This window comes from Falco rusticolus, chromosome 5 (assembly GCF_015220075.1).
Source record: "Falco rusticolus isolate bFalRus1 chromosome 5, bFalRus1.pri, whole genome shotgun sequence".
In the NCBI taxonomy this organism is placed as follows: Eukaryota; Metazoa; Chordata; class Aves; order Falconiformes; family Falconidae; genus Falco; species Falco rusticolus.
In genome coordinates, this window is record NC_051191.1 from 78,456,919 (window position 1) to 78,478,315 (window position 21,397).

Genomic DNA, 21,397 nt, shown 5'->3' on the forward strand with positions numbered 1-21,397 from the left:
TTTTGTACTGAGCATTGAATACATTAAAAAATTGAATACATAAAAAATGTGCTGAATTTGATTATAAAACTACTTGGAGGAAGAAACGTAAAGGGTTTTCCAGGGAAACATAGACCAGGGTTGATGTTTTGTACAGATTATGGAATAAAAAGGAAGCCAATTAATTATTTTGGAAAAATGAAAGTAAGTGTATTTGCTTTGGTTGTGTATTTGAAATGACATGTCACCTGTTCTGTTTTGGATGAAGAATACTCTGTGACTTGAAGGTACCACAAAGGAAAAAAGTTACTGGGAAGAAGATACGAATCAGCCTCAGTAGAACAGTGTATGTCTAAAGCTTCTTTCCTCCTGATGCAAGACTTGATTTGCACCTGCATTACACTCCTTTGAAACCATCCCCAGTAGGCTGTACGTATTGCTCTGCAGTAAATTGAGAACACATCTGTTAGTTCTGAAACAAAACAATTATTGTAATTGCAAGATTGGGGTGGGGGGTGGGGCGTGTTTCTTTCAAAAAGACCATAGTTCTGTTATTTATGTGTTTCTCGGAAAACATAACATTTCATATAAATTGGAGTGTGAAGTTGGCATTGCTCAGTGAGAAGTATTATTTACTGCAGCATTAAGCAATGGCGTTGTGTGGCTGGCTGAAGCCTTCTGAAGGCTTCCCTGATTGGCCTGATTTAAAACACAAGCAGCAAATACCATTAAACTGTCTTCCAGCTTTAGTAGTCAGCTGGATCCTGCAGTCTGCCATTTACAATTTCTGTAGAGTTCTAGAAAGGCATTTTACAGTCCTTTCCTGAAACACTTGCTCTATTTTACTATGCTTTAACCTAGTGAAAAATCTAATTATCGGTAAGGTTAGTTTTATACTTAACATGTAACAGAGTGCACATCCTTTACACACATACTAGAAAATTAATGGTTTGTTCTTTGACCCATCACTAAAATCTTGGAATCTTTGTGTACAAGGGAGTGTGGAAAAAGAGACTAGTGAATGCCATTAATAATGTCTCTGCGCTGTTTCCAATCTTGGAGCCTACTAGCTTTCTCCTTTTTTTTTAATTTTCTTCCATCCCATCCTTGGCTCTGAAGTTTGGGTTATATAAACATAATAACTTGATCCTTACAGTTCCTTAAAAACTTTTATCACTACTAAATTCACTTAATAATTGCAATAGGAAACTGGGGAATTATGGAAACTGCCACCACTTGGGTGGTTGTGGTACTTGGCTTCCGTCTTGAGTCTGTTGCTGCACTCTAAGCGCTGCAATTCAATGTGGCATGCTGTTCTATTTAGCTGCAGAACTTTACCATGAAATGCACCAATCATTATACATTTTGAAATAATGCTAGGTCTTTTCTCACACATTATTTTAATTATTAGAGTATTTTGTGTTGCTGTTTTTGCCACAGATTAATTTATATGTCTGACATTGAATTTTTTTTAAATCCTTCATTTAAAGTGAAATGAGACTGCTAAGTAATGCTGGACACAACAAAAGACATCAGAGTGCAGAATATCTGACTGGCATTTAGTTTTTCTTGCTGAATTCAGATGTTTCCAAGGAAGAGTTGTAGTCCCTTGACGTTGGGAGTGGAAGCAATTTTGGAATACTGTAGTAATGTGGGAGAGTGATGACACGTGGCTGCAATGAGGGTGTGTATTCATCAAAAGAGGGTGTGAATTTGAATTGCTTTTCCTCCTTTTCCATTCCCACTTACTCTTAAGTTGTAAGCAGCTGCCTGTTTTGGGGAGATATTTCAGCTGAACTGGGATTCAAGGACTAATTGGAATGTTGAGAGAAGGTAGCAGCAAAGCAGGTGTGCAGGCTGTTGGGGCAGAAGTGAAGTACCAAAGTTGGCGTGAGTAGTCGAGCAGGGATGTTAATAAAGAGTCACAAGACTGTTGTGCTGGTTTTTGGCTGGAAGAGTGGGTTATCACATGTAGAATCGTAATGAGGAAATAAACAGAAACATTCTGTGGTAATCTTTTTTCTGTCAATATCAGTGATTTTCAAAATCAGGATATTTTATGGAATGCCTGGAATTTTGTTCTAGAAGAAAAGCTATTCCAACACAATATAAAATGTGAAACTCAAAAGAAAAGAAACCACCCCAGTACACACAACCAGCAAAACTAAGTCCCTCATTTTAATTGAGAGATGCTTAAAATGCTTTGTTAAGCTTGACATGGAAGACAGAAATACTGTAGCCACCAAAACAGCGGCAGCTTGCCAGAATGGCTTGGAACTTCCTGTTGCAATGGTGATTAAAACAGCTGAAATGAATCAGCCTTTATATCTGTATTTATTTCAAAGTTTGGAGTAATTTGAAGTCTTGCTTTGGAACAAAATACAGTTTTGAAACGTTGATGATCTTGTATAAGTTGTATCCTCAGCCCAGTTCTAGTCACATGGGTAATCTTTACACTTAATTTCCAAAAATTAAAAGGACCTCTTTTATAGCAATGATTTGAAATCAGCAACTCAAAGCTGTCCAATTACTGGTTTTAGGGGACTGAGAATAAGACAGTGAGTGACTAGCAGAGAAACATATACTCTTGTGATGCAAATTTGTACAAATTCAACTGATAGAAAGCACAGGGGTTTAATACTGGATGATGCTTAGCACCATTGTTTTCTCTTGCTGTTGCTGCCAGGACAGACAAAGACTACACGAGCAAATACTGTGTGTTTCAAGCAAAATCTGTCTTGTGTTGGACCTTACTTCATCCATGTTAAGTAGCAGATCTAAACCTAAGAAGGGCTAAGAGCCTGCTCCTCATAGCGGTTTCTGTTTGTTACGGAAAAGTGGCTTCTGTTTGAGGAACTGTACATAAGTGAATGATGGAAGCTGAACTGTTTAGAAAAGAAATTCAACCAATTGTGTCACTGTCTCTTGTGGGAATCTATTCTGAATTTTGAAGTGTTTATGTTGTCTTCTCAATGGCTGGAAACTCCTGTGTTTTGCTCTTGGAAAGACTAGTGGAAAAAATTATTCAACAACCGAGATGGCTTGTTACCCTCTACTCATAGCTGGACACTCTAACTTCTGCTTGTTTTGGCTCAGGCCTGATTGTGTGCTTGGTACCTTTTGTCTTCTCTTCCCTTCCCCCTTAGTAAGGCCAAAACTGTCATCTTCTAACCAGTTCTCTTCAGAGGGTTCTAGGACATCACGAAAGAATTCCACTTTTAGTTTCTAAGATTTTTTTTATTATTTCTAAATTTTTTAATAGCCAAAAAAGAGGGCAAGGGTCACCTCTTTTGGGAGAGTTGAAATAAACTTTGTGTCTCTCCAGGAAATAATGCTGAAAGAGGGAGAATACATTTGAAATCAATGTAGCAGGAGCAACAAGTTTTGTTGCCATGATTTCTGAATTTCAAACATTAAAATGTTAAATATATGCTTACCTAAACAGCAGAGTAGGCGGAAGAGTATTCTGGGGACACTGCCTTGGCTGAAACGGGCATAAAGATCTCTATTAGTTCTCAAAAGTCATTCACACTGGTGCAAGGAGCTCTCAGACTAGCTAAGCAAGTCTGCTGTGATGTCCTGGAGAAAGGAGTCTCTGTCCACAAGTATTTCAGTAGATCTGCAGGATGTGGTGAACTCCAATAATAGACTTGATTGCCACAAGCCACAGCTGCCTCTATTCTAAGCCAAAGTGCTTGTAGTCTGCAGTAGACCTAGGAACCCACTAGCACTAAGGGATTAAAGTGTTCTTTTGTCCTTTGAAGTATAATCTCCCGTGTATCTCCTGTCACTTCTGCTGTTTGAAAAAAAACAAACAACATAAACCAAAACTGAGACTCACAAATGAAAAAAGTGAAGTAACATTTTTTTCAGTACCATCACAGCTGCAGAGGAGCCAATTTGTGAACCTTACCAGTTGATATATTCCTGGTCTTATTAAGCTGCTCTGTTCCTCAAATCGAATGCTGGATTCTGCTCACATGTCTAATTCCTAATTACCTATCTCATTGAGCAGGTCTTGTAGGAAAATTGACTCTTGTTGGTCAGCCTGTTTGGTGGCAGGCTTGAAGGATACATCTCTCATTACACAGTCATGTAGTCCTCATGTAGCACATTCAGAAGGAATAAGATTTAAACATACCTTTAATGGTGAACAAAGACTGGCAACAAGTCCCCAGTATGTATTTCATTGCATCGTTTTTCTTTGGCATGATTCATTCTAGTATGATTTTCTAAGAAGGTCTTGTAAACTTAGAGACAGAAGGGGTTCAAAAGGTTTCTAACTATTTACCTGTCCAGAGCAGGACTGGTTAGAGTATTCATCGTTAAGATTTGTCAGGTCATTTGTGGAGACTTACTGCTGCAGGAGTCTTTGAGACAGGTGTTTCAGTGTATTGCAGTGCTTGACTAACCATTGCTGTTAAAAATATTTTATGAACATGTAATGTGACCATTCTATTTTAAGTCCATTACTTTTTGTGCTCCTGGATTTAGATAATAGAGCATACTTTTTTCCTTGAAGTTGATTAAAGGTTACTGTGTTCACTAGCAAGCTTCTGCCATAGGTTAGTAATGTTGCTTATGCGTTCACTGGTTTTCGCATGAGATGTGGGTTTTAGACCTTACTTTTATTCCTTCCTTTACTTTCTTCCCAGCCAGCCCAGATATTTCTTCAGTATATTTGATTGTGCAAAATTCTTACCTTTTACTCTAGAAAGCCAAAGTTGTCTTACTTTGTACAGTTGAGGAATCCTTTTTGTTTTCTCCCAGGCAATAAATAGGAATAAATTTATATGAATGGTCTGGCATCAAAAATACAAATTATTTTAAGATTTCTCTGTCATGTGAAGTCAGTGAATATGCAGGATTATTCCACCAATGGGCAAGAATAGTGTTGTGGTTTTTTTCTAGAACTGTTTCTGTTTGTTACATACTCTGATAAATTGTTTCTGACAACTTTTTCCAGCTTTATAACCAAGAAGAGGTCTTACCAGAATAGAAAGAATCTGGTCTTGAACTAATGTGAGGACAAGAATGGACTTACGCTTCTTTCCATGGTCTTAGTCTTTTCATTTTTGTTGAGAAAGATGGAAGAATCTTAGACGCGCACATTCAGGCTGGAAGGGATTTCAGGAGACCTCCTTCTTGATGTTGAATTCAAAGCAGGTTGCTTGAGGCTTTTCTAGACAAGCTTTGAAGAACTCTGAGATGGAGATCCCATGATGTCTGTGGGCAACCTGCTCCATATCCTCATAGTAAAAAATTTTTTCCTTGTATCCAGTCAGAACGTTCTCCGTTTCATTTTTATGACCATATTTTCTCAATTTAAACTACTGTGAACCTGAGTCAGGAGAGCAGCTCTGTCTTTTTAGTAACCTCTCCAAGCTAAAAAAACCCCAGTTCCCTCAACCTCTCTTTGCATGGCGTAGCTGCAGCCGCTTGAGTAGGTTGCTGTCTAATGAATATCAAGGAGAATAATTGCTTGCCTTGATCTTGTGGCTATGCTCGTCTTGATACAGTTTAGGATGGTACTGTTTCATGTAAGATGGGTGTTAGTATCCTGATGATTCAGCTCTTGTAGTATGTTGAAATGTAATAATTTCAGTAATGTGGGGTGCTCAAAGAAAACAGAAAATATAGTCGATACATGTGTTTTCTGCAATTTAATATACTCTTTATTTTTTCTGTGGTCATGCCATCCCAGTTGTGTTATTTTTCCCCTTCTCCTTTACTTCACCTCTTCGAGCTTTTGTATCCATTAAGCCAGTTTTAATCAAATTTGTCAGAGAAATATGGGTATCAGAAATATTTGTTGTACTCTTACTTTGTGCTTTATGAGAATCAGCAAATAGGTAAATGAGAAACGCAAAGTAGTGCTCCTGAGCAAGGAGGTAGGGTAGTGGCAGTTTAATCCTGATCCACTGCAAACTATGGCTGACTTCTGGCACACCTGCACCTCTGAACCATGTGCTGCTACCTGCATGTTTTTCAACTCTTCTAGCTGTATGACAGAACTAGAAGCATTGCAAAGAATGCAGTAAAGGAGCCAAGTCCATAAAAATGTGGTTTGCCAGTTTTGTTCTCCCAGAAACCTTTTTTTCTTTCAAGTTCCATAATGTGAATTGAAAGTTAATACGCCAGATCTAAACATTGTTGGAGATGACTTTTACTCTGGTAGGAAACAGGTGATCTGTAATGAAGGTCATATCTGCAAGTTTTTCCATAAAAATAGTTCTTGCTTGTTCCTGTTTTTTCACTTCTCTCTAGCATATGTGTTTCCTGCCCCCAACCACTTTTTAAACTAGAAATTTGTCTATTTTTAGATGTACTTACCAGCAACAGGTGAAAGGGACAGTAAGTGTTAGCATGGATTACTCCAAGTGTTAGTAGTCCACTTCAGTTTGTGAGAACTCATTTCCTTTTGCTTATCTATAGTTTGACCAAATAAAACTTCTAAGAAAGAGAGGTATTTCTGGGACTGAAACACATATATTTCTCATTCTGTTTTCTGCATCAGTTGAAGACTGAGAATTGGTCATATTCTGATGGAAGGATAATTTATGATTAAGCTGTTGTTATCTAAAGGCATAATGGTTGTTTTGCGTAATAGTACTGATTAGGTAATGTTTCTAATGCCTGAAGTGTTAATGATTCTTTGAAGAGATCATTTTTGCTGGAGGTTTTTTGTTACAGTCTGTATAGTTGCCGGACGTGGAGATTGTAGTTGCATTTTACTAGATGCACGCAGATTGAGCAACAAGCACTGTCATGCTCAGAGAATTTGCATTCTTACCCCTGAGCTTGGCTCTGTTGCTGCTAGAGGGAAAGATTCAAGAAACAGTCTATGGTTAATTTATATACTTTTTCTGGGCTCTGCTGTGAATGATTGTGTTAATGATAATTACTTCTGTGAACTTCATAAGAAAATACCAGGAGATTATCAGAAGTAGGTCTCTTCAGGCAAATATCCTTAATTATGTTAGTGACCTTATTTATATATTGGTCAATAAATGTGAATTCTGTAAGATAACATAAAAACTTTAATTCTGGTCTTAATATTTTCATTGGTTATCAAGGAAAAAAGCATAGCTTTTTCCTCAGGACTGACATGTCCCAGACCATCCAAGTAAAACCCTATATTATTCCTTGGCCATGAGAGCAGTGGGCATATATAGTGTTGGCTGGTCACCTTCATAAGCTCTTTTTTAAATAGCATCTCTGCCTATATGGGCTTCTGTTTAGCATCTGGTTTAAGTAGTCAAAATAGATTATTAAATTCCATGTACAGAGAAAAAGAAAAAAAACTAGCAGTTGCTTTGTCACTGGGGAAGGCATTTTTTTTAAAGTGTAATGCATTTAAATTTCGCACTGGCATGATAACCAATCTTCATTATGTTTCAGAGGCAAGTACAGAAAACAAGTCGGACAGCAATATAAAACTGTGTTGTGAAAAACACCTTTTTTAACTGGCAGAGACTGGTACCTGCCTTTGAATGCTGAATGTTCTGTTTTCTGCTTTTTAGAATACAGTTTCAGAAATTGACAGCATAACATTAGGGTGAAGATTTTGGTACTGACTGGACTGAAACACTAGATATCACTAGTCCAGAGCTGTATTTTTTTAAATTTTAAACTTGTCTTAGGTAACTTTTTTTGTAATTAACTTAAATGCAGTTGAGATTTCAGCCTACACATAGGTTGCAGCTTCATTTACTGTTTCAGCATAGTTCAGAATAAAGCACTATAGTTCTTCATAAGAAAATACCTTGTGGTTTTGTTACAGTACAGTGCAGTTCCATGTTATTGGCCAGCTATGTTGTCAGTAATGTAAATGAAGAAAAGGTTTAGTGACCTTTTGTAACACAGGCCAATGTGAGTAATTATGTTTACCACACAGAGACCAGAACTTCCCTATTGCTTAGGTTCTGTCTATAATGTTTTCTAAAATCTGAATGAATTGCAGTGAATTTCATACCGACCACTACATATTTTTCTTCCCAGGATATTTTTGTGCCCTATTTGAGGCTTGTGCAGTAGACTTCTTTCCCAAGTCCTGCAGAAGATCCCTGCAAAAGGTCTGCTGCCTTGCTCTATACTGTTGCATTTCAGAGATAATTCTCTTCAAAGGAAAAACTCTGAGGCAAATAATTAGTTGGAAAAATTCACTAACTTTTTTATATCGGGCAGTATATTAAGAAGTTGAGACCTAGGATGATGGTTTCTTGGTATGTACAAAATCTGCTGGCATGGGAGATTACAGGCAGGTGAGAGTGAGATTTGAGAGAGACTCAGCATGCAAGTGGGACAGCCTGGTTGGGGGACAGTGATTCCTTCCTTTGACTATCTGTGGCACTTTTGTTGCAGAAATGGCGCCGCTACACGTAGAGCAATTCCAGACTAGCTCACATTGCAGCCCAGATCATTACAGTACACTGGCATGAATTTTAGGTTACCATAAAATGCTATTTCAGTGGATCACTGGTGGTACAGGAACAGCTGACATGCACTGGAACTTCTGTAGTAGTGGTTGCTCAGGAATCAGAGCTTTTCGCCTCACAGGTCACTCTAGGAAGTATATAGGTTTGTCTTGGATGGGTTTGTTGTAAACTTTCTTTTCCTTGCTTCATTTCACTGTGTAGTAAGTCCTAGGTGACATACTAAAGCTGGCATCATGGTGACAAAAGCTATACCTAACTTGCTCAAATTATATGCACAGTTTAATTGTATGATGTTAAGAGACTCTCAGTGGGTATGTAAGGCAGTGGTAGTTGACGTTTGGGTTTTACATTAAGGTATCACTTAGGCTGTGATTTGCTGCTTCTGTTCCCACTTAACTTTGAAGGAATCTCATCATATTCCTGAAGTAACTTTTTGAAGCATGTGTGGATTCTAACTAAAATTTTATTTTCCCCAAATGCTTACTTACTCTGTTAAATGAACTGAATTGAATTGAACTGGAACAGATTGCATGGTTTATTTCAGTTGGCACGCTTAATCTAGATTAATTTGTAGTGTTCAGCAGTTTGAAAATAGGAAGCAACGTTGTAGGCATATCAGAGTTCGACTACAGTGTGAAAATCAAAGAACTAATGTTTCCCAAGCATGCAGAAGTATTGTATTAGTGAAAGGTCACTGTTCAAGGTTTGAAGTATGACATCATACATGATGCGTGACCTGTGGAGAAAACATGAAAATCTTGTGGAAGGAATGGGTGTTTTAAAATTTGCGTTAACTGTATTTTATGTAGATATAATTATGCATGTTAGCACAGGTGTGCCAGTTAGATATTAAAAGCTGGCAATGATCTCTGATTCTTTACATGTAAGCCTTGCCTGTCTGTATATCTATCTCTGTTACCTTCTCATTTTATATCTTGAGACTCTGCAACAAGATTATATGAAATGGAGCTTGTAAGAGTGCTCAGATTTGCCTCTGAATTCAGTTTTACTGATCAATAGTCTATTCTGGATTTCCCATCTAAATCTCCAACTACCCAACTTTCCTCTCTTGCCATACAAATTGCATTTTGGGAAGCTGATTCATCCTGCAGTGTAAACTTTATGATTTGTTGATTTACATGGTACATAAAAAAGCATCTTATTTTGGGCAAAAAAGATGGAAGAGAGAAACCCATCATCAAGCCACAACCTAAACTGACATTCCGTCTAAATTGCTTTGTTTGCCAGTTCTTGGTTTGAAATTAAATTTTAAGGGGATAAATGATTTGGGATTTGGACAAGTATGGTTTCACTATCACAGAATAGCTGGGAGGGACTTCTGGAGGGGAATGTCTTGTCCAGCCCCGCTGCTTAAATGCAGATCAGGTTGCCCAGGACTGTATCTGGAGTGGCTTAAACAATGTAAGTAATGTATCACTATAAGAATATAAACAATCTTTATGCTCGGAAGTCTTCTTAAAACTACTTTTGTAATGTAAAAAAAAAAACCAAAAAAAAGCTTATACGTCTTAAGAAAATATTTCCAAGGTTGAAATTTTGCAGATAATTTAAAACAGGTTTTCATGTAAATAAGTAACACTATCTAAAGCTATAAATACGCATGATGATGTATGGTGTTACAGTATACCTTAGAAGTCTAGATAAATTTCTTATGGAATATACTTTTACTAAGATAATTATGCTACATATTTATTGTTAACATCAGCTTCTGAACTCTTGGTAGTGTTGGTGTGTTATGTACATATGACTATTAGGATTATACATTATTATCTTATCCACACACACAAATGTATTAGTGTGATTTGTGAATTCACATGTGTATATATGTATCAAAAATAAAAAATTACAGATCTCATCTTTGCTAGTTTGCTAATAACATAATGAACACCTTATTAAAGGAAAAAAGTCAGTGGCTCTTGATATAAAGAATTTGTGCTTAGGTACATACAGGTAACACAGTGCTTTTAAAGTTTGCATAAATTCAGAAGGTACAGAAGACATGTGACCCCATGCTAACTTGTGTGCATGTTTATAGGTTTTTTTCAACTTTTAGTTTCCTATTTTTTCACTCCATATTTTTTTTTCTGGTTCTTCCTTCTGGAAGCAAGCATGAGCTGTCAATAAACGGCTTTTCTGGCTCAGTGCGAGAAGCACGACACAGAAAATACCTCAGTCAAACACATGCTAAATGAAGGAAGAGTGAAATTTTTGTCCGCTGGTGTTACTGTTTTGTGATACTTACTGCTGATAATACCAGATTCACTCTGCAATTTATGTTAACGTGTTTAATATTTTTGATGAAACACACATCCCTGTTACGTTTTTGCGCATTTCTTGCAGGAAACATACTTGGTATTGTTGAGACATCCATTAAATTAATCTTTTGTTTGTATTTAGGTTTATGAGTTAGACGGCATCCCCTTGATCCTGGATAACTGCAGCATGGATAGCAACAATCCTTGTATCCTTTACAAAAGAATTCTAATTACGGAAGATGACTCATAAGAAAAGTTGTGGGGGTTTAATATGTTTTTGCCAGCATTGCTTTCACTTGGTACCTAAGTCTAACTTGTCATGTGTTTCTAGGTTGTATTTAAACGCTTGGTTCAGAAGCGAGCAAATTCATAAAAATACTTTCAGGAACTGGATTCTAAGGAAGTTGAATTGTGGTTATTCAGTTTCTTAAAATTATATTACTGGTGTACAAATGTCAATTCAAAGAGCTAACTGTGATAGAAATCTGAATTAAGACTGTGTTTGGTCATTGCATCAGATCTTGGAGCTTTTGCTTCAACTGAAATCTATTCAGTAGACTGAAATAAGTATTCCATCAATTCTATACACTTATTAAATCTGACTGGAGAACTTATTCTAAGCACAGAGACAAGGCCAGCAAGCTGTGATGAAAGTGTGTATAATTGAGAGAATTAATGATGCAGATTACTTATATGTTGGGGAGATTTTAATATAAATGACATTGTGCTTCATATTCGGGATTTTTTCTCCTCGGGTTTAAGTGCAGAGACTTTCCAAGATAAATTGCTATTAGAGGGAAATAACTTTATATTGAAGATAAACAGTTGTTAAGCAGACTTACCAATCTCTTCATGAACTAAATAGTAATCCTGCTGGTGTGTTCAGTGGGTGAGTGACTATTTTCTGTCATCAAATCATTAGCTTCTTGTAAGTTTCTGGTAAGTGCATCTGGAAATCAAATGCCTTTCCTGTCCAGAGTAATGTCAGCTTTCTTATACGGAACACGTGAAACAGGTTTTATAAATTAATTTGTCAGAAAAAGCTCACTTCTTAACAGGTATCATAAAAACAAAATAGAAGTTGTGAAAATGTTACATGTTCCACAGCACACAGTTATGAGAATATCTGCATATTAATATATCTTAAAAGGATAAAATAATGTAGGGACAGATGATAGCAAAATGTTAACAGTCTGGGGGGAGGAGCAATGGGTGTTAAGTATCCTCTGAGTTATTCACTTTGTCGCTTTAAGTGCAAGGTGTTGATGTTCATCACTGTTCCTTTAGTTGGAGACCTGACAGTGCACTGAGTAGCAGAGCTGTACTTCCCCAGTCTGCTTCTCGTAAGGGGCAATGCTGGATGTGGTGGGAAGGGCAGGGGAAGTAACCTTTCCCTAAGCAGAAAAGCAGCCCTGAGAAAACCTCATAAGCAGTTTTGGTCCTGAGTTATTCTTCCTTTGCTGGAAAACACAGCTGTGCAACAACTTTTAGAATTTCTTTCTAAGATTAATCCTTCATTTTAGCCGTTAGTAAAAGAGGATCAAGTCTGAGGCCTTCAAAGGGTAGAGTTGCAATTTACAATCTTGAATGAAATGAAAATAAAATATCATGGGAACCTTTACTGCATTTTGAGCAATGTGGAACTTCATACCTTTTGATACAGGCTGACATTTTATGGCTGTACTATAATTTTTTTACCAGAGGATAAAACTTTGCTTACTTGGGTTTTAAAGACATTGTGACACCTCTTAATATGAGCTTTCACCACTGGTCCATAGCGTACAGTATTCAGGTGTATGAAAAAGTAAGTAGCACTTTGGCAGAGCCAGGGACTAGCCTGCTGTGATGGTTTGCTGCCATCAGCTTTTTGAGCACAGCTTCTGGTTACTACTGTGTTTATTGTTTTGACCTAGAGCTATTTCAGGTGCCCCTGTGCTACGTGAAGTTAACGCTTCCTGCTTCTCTCCTGCCTCTGATCTTCCTCACCAGCTGTGTTCTTCGTATGTCTTTATGCAGGGAAGCAGAAGAGTTTGCAGTTTGTATCTTGTTTCTACTTCTAGACGCTACAAACCAAGTCCTTAGTAGCGTGTAGGTACCTGACTCCATTGCATAACATTCCTTTGAAGAGATTTGACTGTTTCTCTCCTCCCTCTGTGCACCCAGTCCTGTCTGGCACAAATCCATTTTATAATGCTTGCAAACCAGAGCAATGGTCTTACTAAGATTTGAAAGCCTGCTTGCTTAAAATTGAAACATCCTAAAATTGCCTCCATTGTTAAACTTTGTGATCCAGAGTGAATATATTTTGTCTCTTTTCTATTTTCAAGGAATATTAATTAAAAGGAAATATTTAGGTAGCTCTTGAGCAGGGTGTTGAGAGAGTTGCTGAAATTTGAATATGATCACTCAGTGGTGCTACAGTTTGCCAAGGTGATGTGGAAAGCTGCAAGGGAAAGCTCAGTGTAGCTCTTCAGCCACAGTTCCTTTGGGGAGTCATGTCCAGAAACTTCTCTTTACGTTCTTGTTTCTAGTGCCTCTTTTTGTGGTTTCAGGCTGTGTTACTCAGATTTCTCCTTGGATAAAGCTGACTGGAAAAAGTTTCATCCAGATTCCTTTTATATAAGAACTTCTTAGGTTTCTTTGCAAAGTCTTTGTAGATGTACATTTTTGTTTGAACTTTATCTGTTTTGGAGACACCCAGGCTCTACTGTTAAGATGTCATTATGTTTTCTACTGAAAACAGAGTTGATATACCAATTTTCTACATTTTACTAACTAATTTCTGCCTCCAAATTACACATACAAATTTTTCCAAAGAAAAATGTCACTTTTGTGGTAGAAGTGATAAAATTGTATTTTTCTAGACAGAAAAAAAAAATTACCTAAAGTATGCAATTCATCAGGAGAAGCTGGACTGCCATGTTAGATGTTAAAAGAGCTCTTTATTACCTTTGAGAGGAGAAATCCTTTGATAAATCTTTTTATTTGTAGTGTATGGAAGCATACTGAAATAGGAAATGGGTCTGCTCTTACCCTAAAATAAATTCCTTTGTAAACCTGTCATTACCTTAAAATTGCATCCTTTGAGATCTTGAACAGTTCTGTAATGTGCGTAGAAATACCAGGAGGTTCATCGCTTGCGAGTTTGCTAGCTGAAGTTCAACTAACATGCTTGCATTGCTTTAACTTCTTAGGTTTGAATTCATCTTTCAGTGATCAGTTTGGGAGAACTGTTATCTAATTAGATCTTAGACTTCTATCCTTTACACTTATACTAACAAATAGCATTTTTTTCCTTCAGGATATTTCATGAGTAAAGGCAACAAAAAGCCTTCACCCTCATTAGTAACAGACATGAGGATGATTATGGACAGTTAAGAACAAATTTGCTTTATCTCTTGCAATTATCTGAACTGGTATTTAAAATTTTCAGCTACTATAACTTTGCATAGTTCCATGTAAATTCAGTAGAGAGATGCTGAAAGATGCTATTAGGCTTTTAGCACAGGGGAAAAAGATAAACAGTGAGACTGGGGAGATGCAGTTCACCTACAGACCTTGGGGTCTTGAAGAGTTAAATGTCAAAGAAGGTTGAATGTCACTTTAATTTTTTCTATACCCTTCAAATCTTCCATGTTGGATTGGCTGTATCCTAATCACAACTGTCCTTCTGTATTCAAAAGGAAAAAGGTGTTTCAAAATGCAAGTGGAATTGTTTGCCTTTAGATTAAGGAGACGTTCTTTCATGAGATGAATTTTTGGGTTTGAAAATTCAGTTTCATGTTCTGCTTCTGAAAAGTTGGGAGTGTTGTGCTTTACTTATGTAACCTGTGTTTAAAAAATAAATACATTAAACATGCCACAGGGTAGGAGAGTGAGTTGGAGATGCCTATCTGGTTAATACCAGTAAAAAATTTCATCCAGTTCCTGCTTTTCAGGTTATTTGGGTTGAAAAGGTGTTCTAAATTAACATATCTTGTATTTTGCTCTCTGAACCACCATCTTCCTCAGCTCTGACAGGCTCTAGCATCAGACAGGCCCTTTTTGTTCTTGTCTTTTACGTCGTCCTAAGCTCTTACTGCTCCTTCCAGCTTCCACTTGCTTAAGGCAAACATAAGGAGAGAGGCCTGTTCTGATCAAGACTGTTGACCATAATCATACAAAAAAGGTGCTTATGCAAGACTTTAAATAAACTAACCTGTTTATTATTGAAGACTTTAGTTTAACTTGGCTGTTTTTTCACTACTTCCTAACAATTGTGATTGTAACACACAAAAATGTGCCTTTTTTTTTTTTTTTTTTTTTAAATTTAATGGCTGTCCTTAGAAATATTTTAGGAAAAAGCATATTATCCAAAGTACTGCAATGTAATACCTGTTATTTAGTGGTAAAACTTGAAAATCAAAAGTGAAGTGCTGTTTTGAAGATGAGATATTCTTGTTTTTTCAGGATGCTTGCCACTTTTTTGAGATTCCCGTAGTAGGTCTCTTGATAAATTTATTTTGTGAATGTCTGAATCTAATTAGAATAACCTTAAGTAAGTGTCCATATTATATTAACCCCTAATCAGGCATGTTTCTCTGTTAGCCGATAAAGCTATCACAATTGAAGAAAAAATATCCTGCTGGAGGTTGTGTGAGTGTGAGATACACACACATGTATGTTTATATATATGAGTAAACACCCAGCTGGCTATGTTTTAGGAGTAAGAATTTTCAGCTTTTGTGAAGGGGAAAACCTGTGACCATGGATATCCATGCATAAGCCCCTTGGTTTGAATAGTAGATGAAAATGTAGAAAAAACAAGTTGATTTTCAGATACTCCTTCCCTAAGCTGCTTCTATTATATTCAGTCTGAAAGTCATCTGAGAGGTAGATTGAAAATACTTTTGACTTCATGGCAGCAGCAAGTATAATTGTGGTTCATGAAACTTCTGGCTAAAGCTAGAAGAAATCGAGTTGCTATGGTCTACAACAATGGCAGTTTGTTTTTGTGTGATGCCAGCAAAGACTTTTGGGGGAGCTGACAGAGATTTTATTTCTAAGTTACAGAGTGCAACCTAAAACAGGCCGCATGCTGTAAAAAAGCCTCACAGCTGAATAGAAGCCAGTAGAAAGCAAAAATAGGAGTGTGAGTTGACTTTTTAGAGTAAACCCTCATACGGCTGAGCATTTTCACATAAATGTGGCTATCTCATCTATGTTGGCAAGAAAATGCAGCATAACGTTAAATCAGTAATGGTTGTCTGTCTTTGGAAAGCTCACTTTAGGCACTGCCAGTGTATTTAGTAGTTTGAGGTGACCTATTTGATTTTGTATTTTCATAAGCCTACATAAAATCATTTTATTTCAGTGGATATGGTCAGTGTAGAGGACCTAGACTGCTGATGAAAACAGTAATGACCTTATTATGCCCAATCAAGTTCTGCCCACTTGGAAGAAATCACCCTGTTCCTCATTGCATTGAGACTAACTTTGCTGCACAAGTAAGTTTAAAGTCTGCTTGGGCTAAATGGAAGTGTATTCTTTGGTAGAGGGCTTTAATTTTGCATTATCACAGGTTACTGCTGCTGCAGCACTTACCCTTGGACACAGAGCACTATTAGAATCTTATTTTCTGTAAACCACTACTGATTGTGTCACTATAACTTTAACAAAAAAGGTAGATGGTAAGTTTTTAGTGACCCAACAGTGATTGAGGTCGAGAGTAAAAGAACGGGACTTGCCAGCACAGGTAACAAGCAGAAAGTTGTTGGCCTGAACCTTTAGGTGCATAGTGCCAAATACAACACAAAATACCAGCTGAGGGGGAACCAACTACCATGGATGGAACTAGGATGAAAAACAATGGTCAAGGAAGAAGAAACCACTGTATTGCCATATTCCTGTTCAGACTAATTCAACTCCCAGTGTGCTGAGAATTCTTCTTTAAAGAGAGAGTGCAGGATTTCTGGCTTGTGGCATGTGTGCAGACCTTAACTCCTCCCTGTCTTACAATTATATTCAGATGAACTGGTCAGACTGGAAGCTGGAACAGGTACAAGTGTGGTTATTCATTGAGCAAGAACAGTCTGAGGGGGGCTTACTTCTTTTACCTTATTCAGCAGACCAAATCCTATCCTGTTCCTGCAAGTTGCTGTGAATTCTTTATAGCTGTGTTTTGTTAGATACTACTGGAGCCTAGGGGTCTGTGTGGCTCACAAGGGAATCCCTCGGTATTGTATGATAAGGGTTGGGGGGTGTTGGCTGTAGTATTGGGCCAGTTTCCTAAGTAATTCCCAAGAGGCTTCATCCTTTTCTTTATTTCTCATGGTGAAAGGGGAGAAACACAGCTATTCCCAAACACTGCTTTTGATTTTACTTGGGAAGGTCATCTGCTCAGCAATGTCTATTTCTATGTATCAGGGTGTTTTGACACTCTTGAAAGAAGCATTACAAGTAACCGGTCTTGTTCTTACAGAAGTGTTAATGGACTAAAAAGGTCTGGATTCCATTCTAAATAGGATTTTTCTGTGCAATATTGAATAAAGTGTCCTGAGTGGGATTATTATAAAGCTCTGAAGGGGGGAGGATATAGGTGCACGCGCCCTGTTGAAAAGGTTACAGGAGTCATTTGTGTAACCTAATCTTCTTTTATATCACTCTTGACATTGGCTTCCCATCTGAAGAGTTGGGATAATACAACTTCCATGTCTTAACCCATTGTTTATCTTTTCTGTATGTTGCAAACTCTTTGGAACAAAACTCAGTTAAAGGTGGAGAACCAAGTAAATAACCCTACCACAATTAAGCATGGTAGTAGGTAGACCTAAATTCTGACTCAAAAGACTGCACTTCTGAAATGTTAATTGCAAGAAAATGTTTACTTTAGAATGAAAACAAAAATGTTAAGTTTTCTTGTGAGGTGTTCTCCATCTACCAGCTACCTCAGTAATCCACAGCTACCCAAGAACAAATTTTCTCTTGTCAAATGCAGTATTCTCCTAATACAAAAAAGACTAAGACCACAGAATGAATGTGGTGTGCAGCACAGGAAGAGATACTCTGAGAAATGAAAGTGCTGTCCCTTTTTTTTCCTTCTAGAAATGACCACAGATTAAATTTAGTGCTTGGACATTTAACAAAGTTGTAATTCCTAATGGTATATTTCAGGTTGCTGATTCCATAATTTCAGGATGCAATTTATTTAGTGTATCTGCAGGATGATTAAAATAGTGAAATCCAGTGGGGTTGGGGGGGTGTGTGTGTATTAATTTTCTCGAGAATATATAAAATTCTAAATCAAATTGGGAGAAATGTAAATACAAAGACTGTTCTTCAGTATCTTACTTCTACCCACCTCCAGTAAGTGACAACTACCATCATTAAGAGACTTGTGTGATTCACAGGGTCCCTCTTAGCGCTGGAGGAAGTTTAACAGAGGTATACAGAATGCAAGAAGGCTCTTTCAAATGCTACATTATAATATTTCTAATCCCTTGAGAAGAGTAATCTCTGTAGATACCAACTCATGCATGTAAAAGTGAGGAATTGAAGTTAATAACTCTTATTTCTAAACCAAATATTGTCATATTTGTCCTCTGCCCTAATCCTCTTGGTGGATTTAAATCCATGACAGGCTTGAATTCTTGAAAGAAAGTGGATCTTTAGTTACCAGGAGCACCAAAAAAAAAGAGAGAGAAAATATAATATTTCACTGCTTTTATAGCTCAAACAGCTTTCTTGATTTTTGTGTAGACTTTCCTTTGAAAAATTCCCCTCTGGGCTGAGACAGAGCACTAGAAATTTGAGACACAAAGGTTTTTGTTTTTTTAAATAAAGCTAGGAGTGGTTCAGAAATATTGTTGAGAATGGAATGCCTTCTGCAACTGCCTTATCATATTTCAGTCTGTCTTCTTGACATTGTTTCTTGTATTCTTATATTCATATGTCATATGGTCAGTGCTTTGCATAATATCTTTTTTCTGACATTTTTCTTTTGTCCTGTTTCATTATTATTAAAACAATCTGTAATTTCAGCTGGCAAATGCATTGTCTTATGTAGCTCTTTTCTGATCCCTAAATCATTTTCCCTGACTTTCCCAGATCTGTCTTTACACTTTGTTCTTTCTATTTCTGTAATGGTTTCCAAAACATAACCTTTCCTTTCTCACTAAGGATACATTTGCAGCCCATTCCACTGACCTTGTTGATTTGTTCTTGTCTCTTGGTGTTCTGAGTTTCCTTCAAGGAGATGCAACCATTTCCTGAAATTGTAGCAGATATAATTGTGGCTAATGGCTATTTTGCAAAACATGGGAGAAAAACCTTAGTTGGTTATAATTTAGTTGCATCTTTCAAAACACCCATTTATTTAACCATTGTTATTTTTGGATGCACACTGAACATCATTTGGTGTCTATGAGAATGGAGCTGGAGTTTCATTTACCTTCATTGTTTTGATTATTTGTCATAAAGTGATGTTTGAAATTACTAAAAGCAGCAGGGGTGAGAGTTATGCCACATAAATTGTTTAGAGACCTTGAATCAATGAAATGCTCAAGTACAATGCTGAAAGAGAAACTGGCTCACAGATCCTTATAGAATCTACATGAATAGTCTCTAGAGATTATAAATAGAAAAAGAGCTTCTGTTCAGGTTGTGATTCAGTTTATCTTGTCATCTACCTTAGAGTGATAAATTATAATTAGCTTGACCACATCTCGGGTATTAACTAGGTTGAGCTTTTAAGTCTAGTGCCAAATTTTTGAGAGTTTTATTTGACTTCTATGATTTCCATTTTAAAGCATTTTAAAGCTCTTTATTTCTAATATGTATGCATGTAAATGCACTTGAATATATTTCTCTGTATAGGTGACACTTTTTTTCTTTACATTTCCAAGGAAATTTAAAATTATTGGAGTCTGCATGATATTTAATTAGCTTGTGAACACAGTTGCCATCGCTTTATGCTGTAGTGCTTTACATCTCTATGTTTGCGGTAGGTTTTAATAGTAATTTGATATACAAGTTTCAACTTAATGGAATTTTGCATTTTTTTCTGTACCTGGAAAAAGAAGATAAGCTAAAGCATTTTTAACAGCTAGGTCACAGCAATTGAAGCTTTTTCTTTTTAATGTAACAACCTGCTAACTCTCTGGTACCTCTTATAGATAATAACAGATTTATTTGTCATGAATTCTTAAAAGGGGATTAGTGTAATAGAAGGCAGTGTAAGAACAGAATATTGTAACTGTGGAGCAGTTAGCTTGAGATTGATCAAAAGTGTCATTCTTTCTGTTTTAGAACCAGATGATTTATAGCTACTTATAAATTACGGGTTTCTATTAAAAATGTAAGTCACAACTTAAAAAAAAAAATTGGCAGCCTAAGCAGCAAAAATGAATGTGTCATATTGATGGTTTTTAGCTAATTTTACAGGTCTGAGTATAGGAAAAAGTGAAACAAACTACAGGTTATGGCGCTTTTTTTTTTTTTAAGTTCTGTAAGTTTTGGCATATGAGGCATTATAATAAAAATAGCCTGACATAGCTGAACATGTACTACGGCTTTTGTAGCTCTGAAGTACCTGAGTGAAATTTTGTTTGGTTTCATAGTATACTAAGGTGTGTTGGCACTGTACTTTTAAGTCCCACAGAGCGTGAAAGGAGGCACATAGAATATGGATTAAATGTTGTTTAACTGGCAGGCGTTAAAGACTAATAGCAATCTGGGCATGTAATACTGTTCAATGATGTCTTGTGTGGTCTGTTAACCTTGAAATACTGGTGATCTGGGGAGAAAAATCCCCACATTGCTTTAGGTAAGAAATGTCTTAGTAACCCAAATTGCTGAAGTAGTAAACAGCACTTTGATGAACATTGGATACCATTTAGGTGGACATCAGTGGAGTATGTAGTTAAATACAGTCAAGCCTAAGAAATGAGCTAAGAACTAAGAGTGAGCCTCATAATTTGGCTCTGGATGTCAGAACTGGACACTGCTGAAAATGTTTCTCTAAATGACTTGGAGAACGTGGACCTTACTTGTGGGGCTATAGCTAGGAGTGAGAGAGCAACTGAGTATTATGAGCTTTTGTTTTTCATTTTTTCTGAATTACTAATAGCCAGAAGGAGAAGGCAACTGTGTTGCACCTGCAATCAGCCTTATAGCAAATTTTGGCAGAATTTGTAACATCAGCTCTGGTGCCTATACTTCAAAAGGGATGCTGGAAAATACAAATGGAGGGAAGAGGTACAAGAACTATGCAAAGCTTGGAATATCTCCATTGGTTTCTCTCTTTAGTTGATGCAAAAGGTGCTTACCGAATACCTTGATTATGACCTGTGAATTATTTTTTTTTTAATCTACAGTGAAAGTCAGTGTTTCAAAACAATTCTAAACAAATCTAAATCGGAGCTAGATCACAGATTGTAATGAATGAGATTCTTACCCACTGGAACAATTTATTTAGGGACACAGTGAAATCTCCTCATCAACATTGGATGTCTTTCAGAAGGAGGCATGAAAATATCTTGTACATGAAACAGAATTGACAAGCTCAATTTCAAGAATGGCTGACCTTTGGTCGTCTGTGTTGTGTGCAGAAATGTTGGGCAAAAGAGGTAGAATCATCCATTCTGGTCTTAAAGTATATTTCTTGGCCATAGATACTTAAAATATGTGAATTTTCACTGAAACTTATAGCTGAGCTATAACATGCCT

The 21,397-nt window shown here is 36.9% G+C and overlaps 1 protein-coding gene across 3 annotated transcripts in view; it reads left to right on the forward strand.

Annotated features, from left to right (window-relative positions):
- ATXN10 (ataxin 10) overlaps nt 1-21,397 on the forward strand; it is a 105,110-nt gene that overhangs the window by 75,214 nt on the left and 8,499 nt on the right. For 2 of the 3 annotated variants that reach the window (XM_037389445.1, XM_037389447.1), the window contains exon 10: nt 10,836-10,899. In XM_037389445.1, the coding sequence (XP_037245342.1) occupies nt 10,836-10,899 (64 nt within the window). Of the gene's footprint in view, nt 1-10,835; nt 10,900-16,700; nt 17,913-21,397 lie in introns of those variants that run through there. The other variant, XM_037389448.1, reaches the window with a different exon arrangement.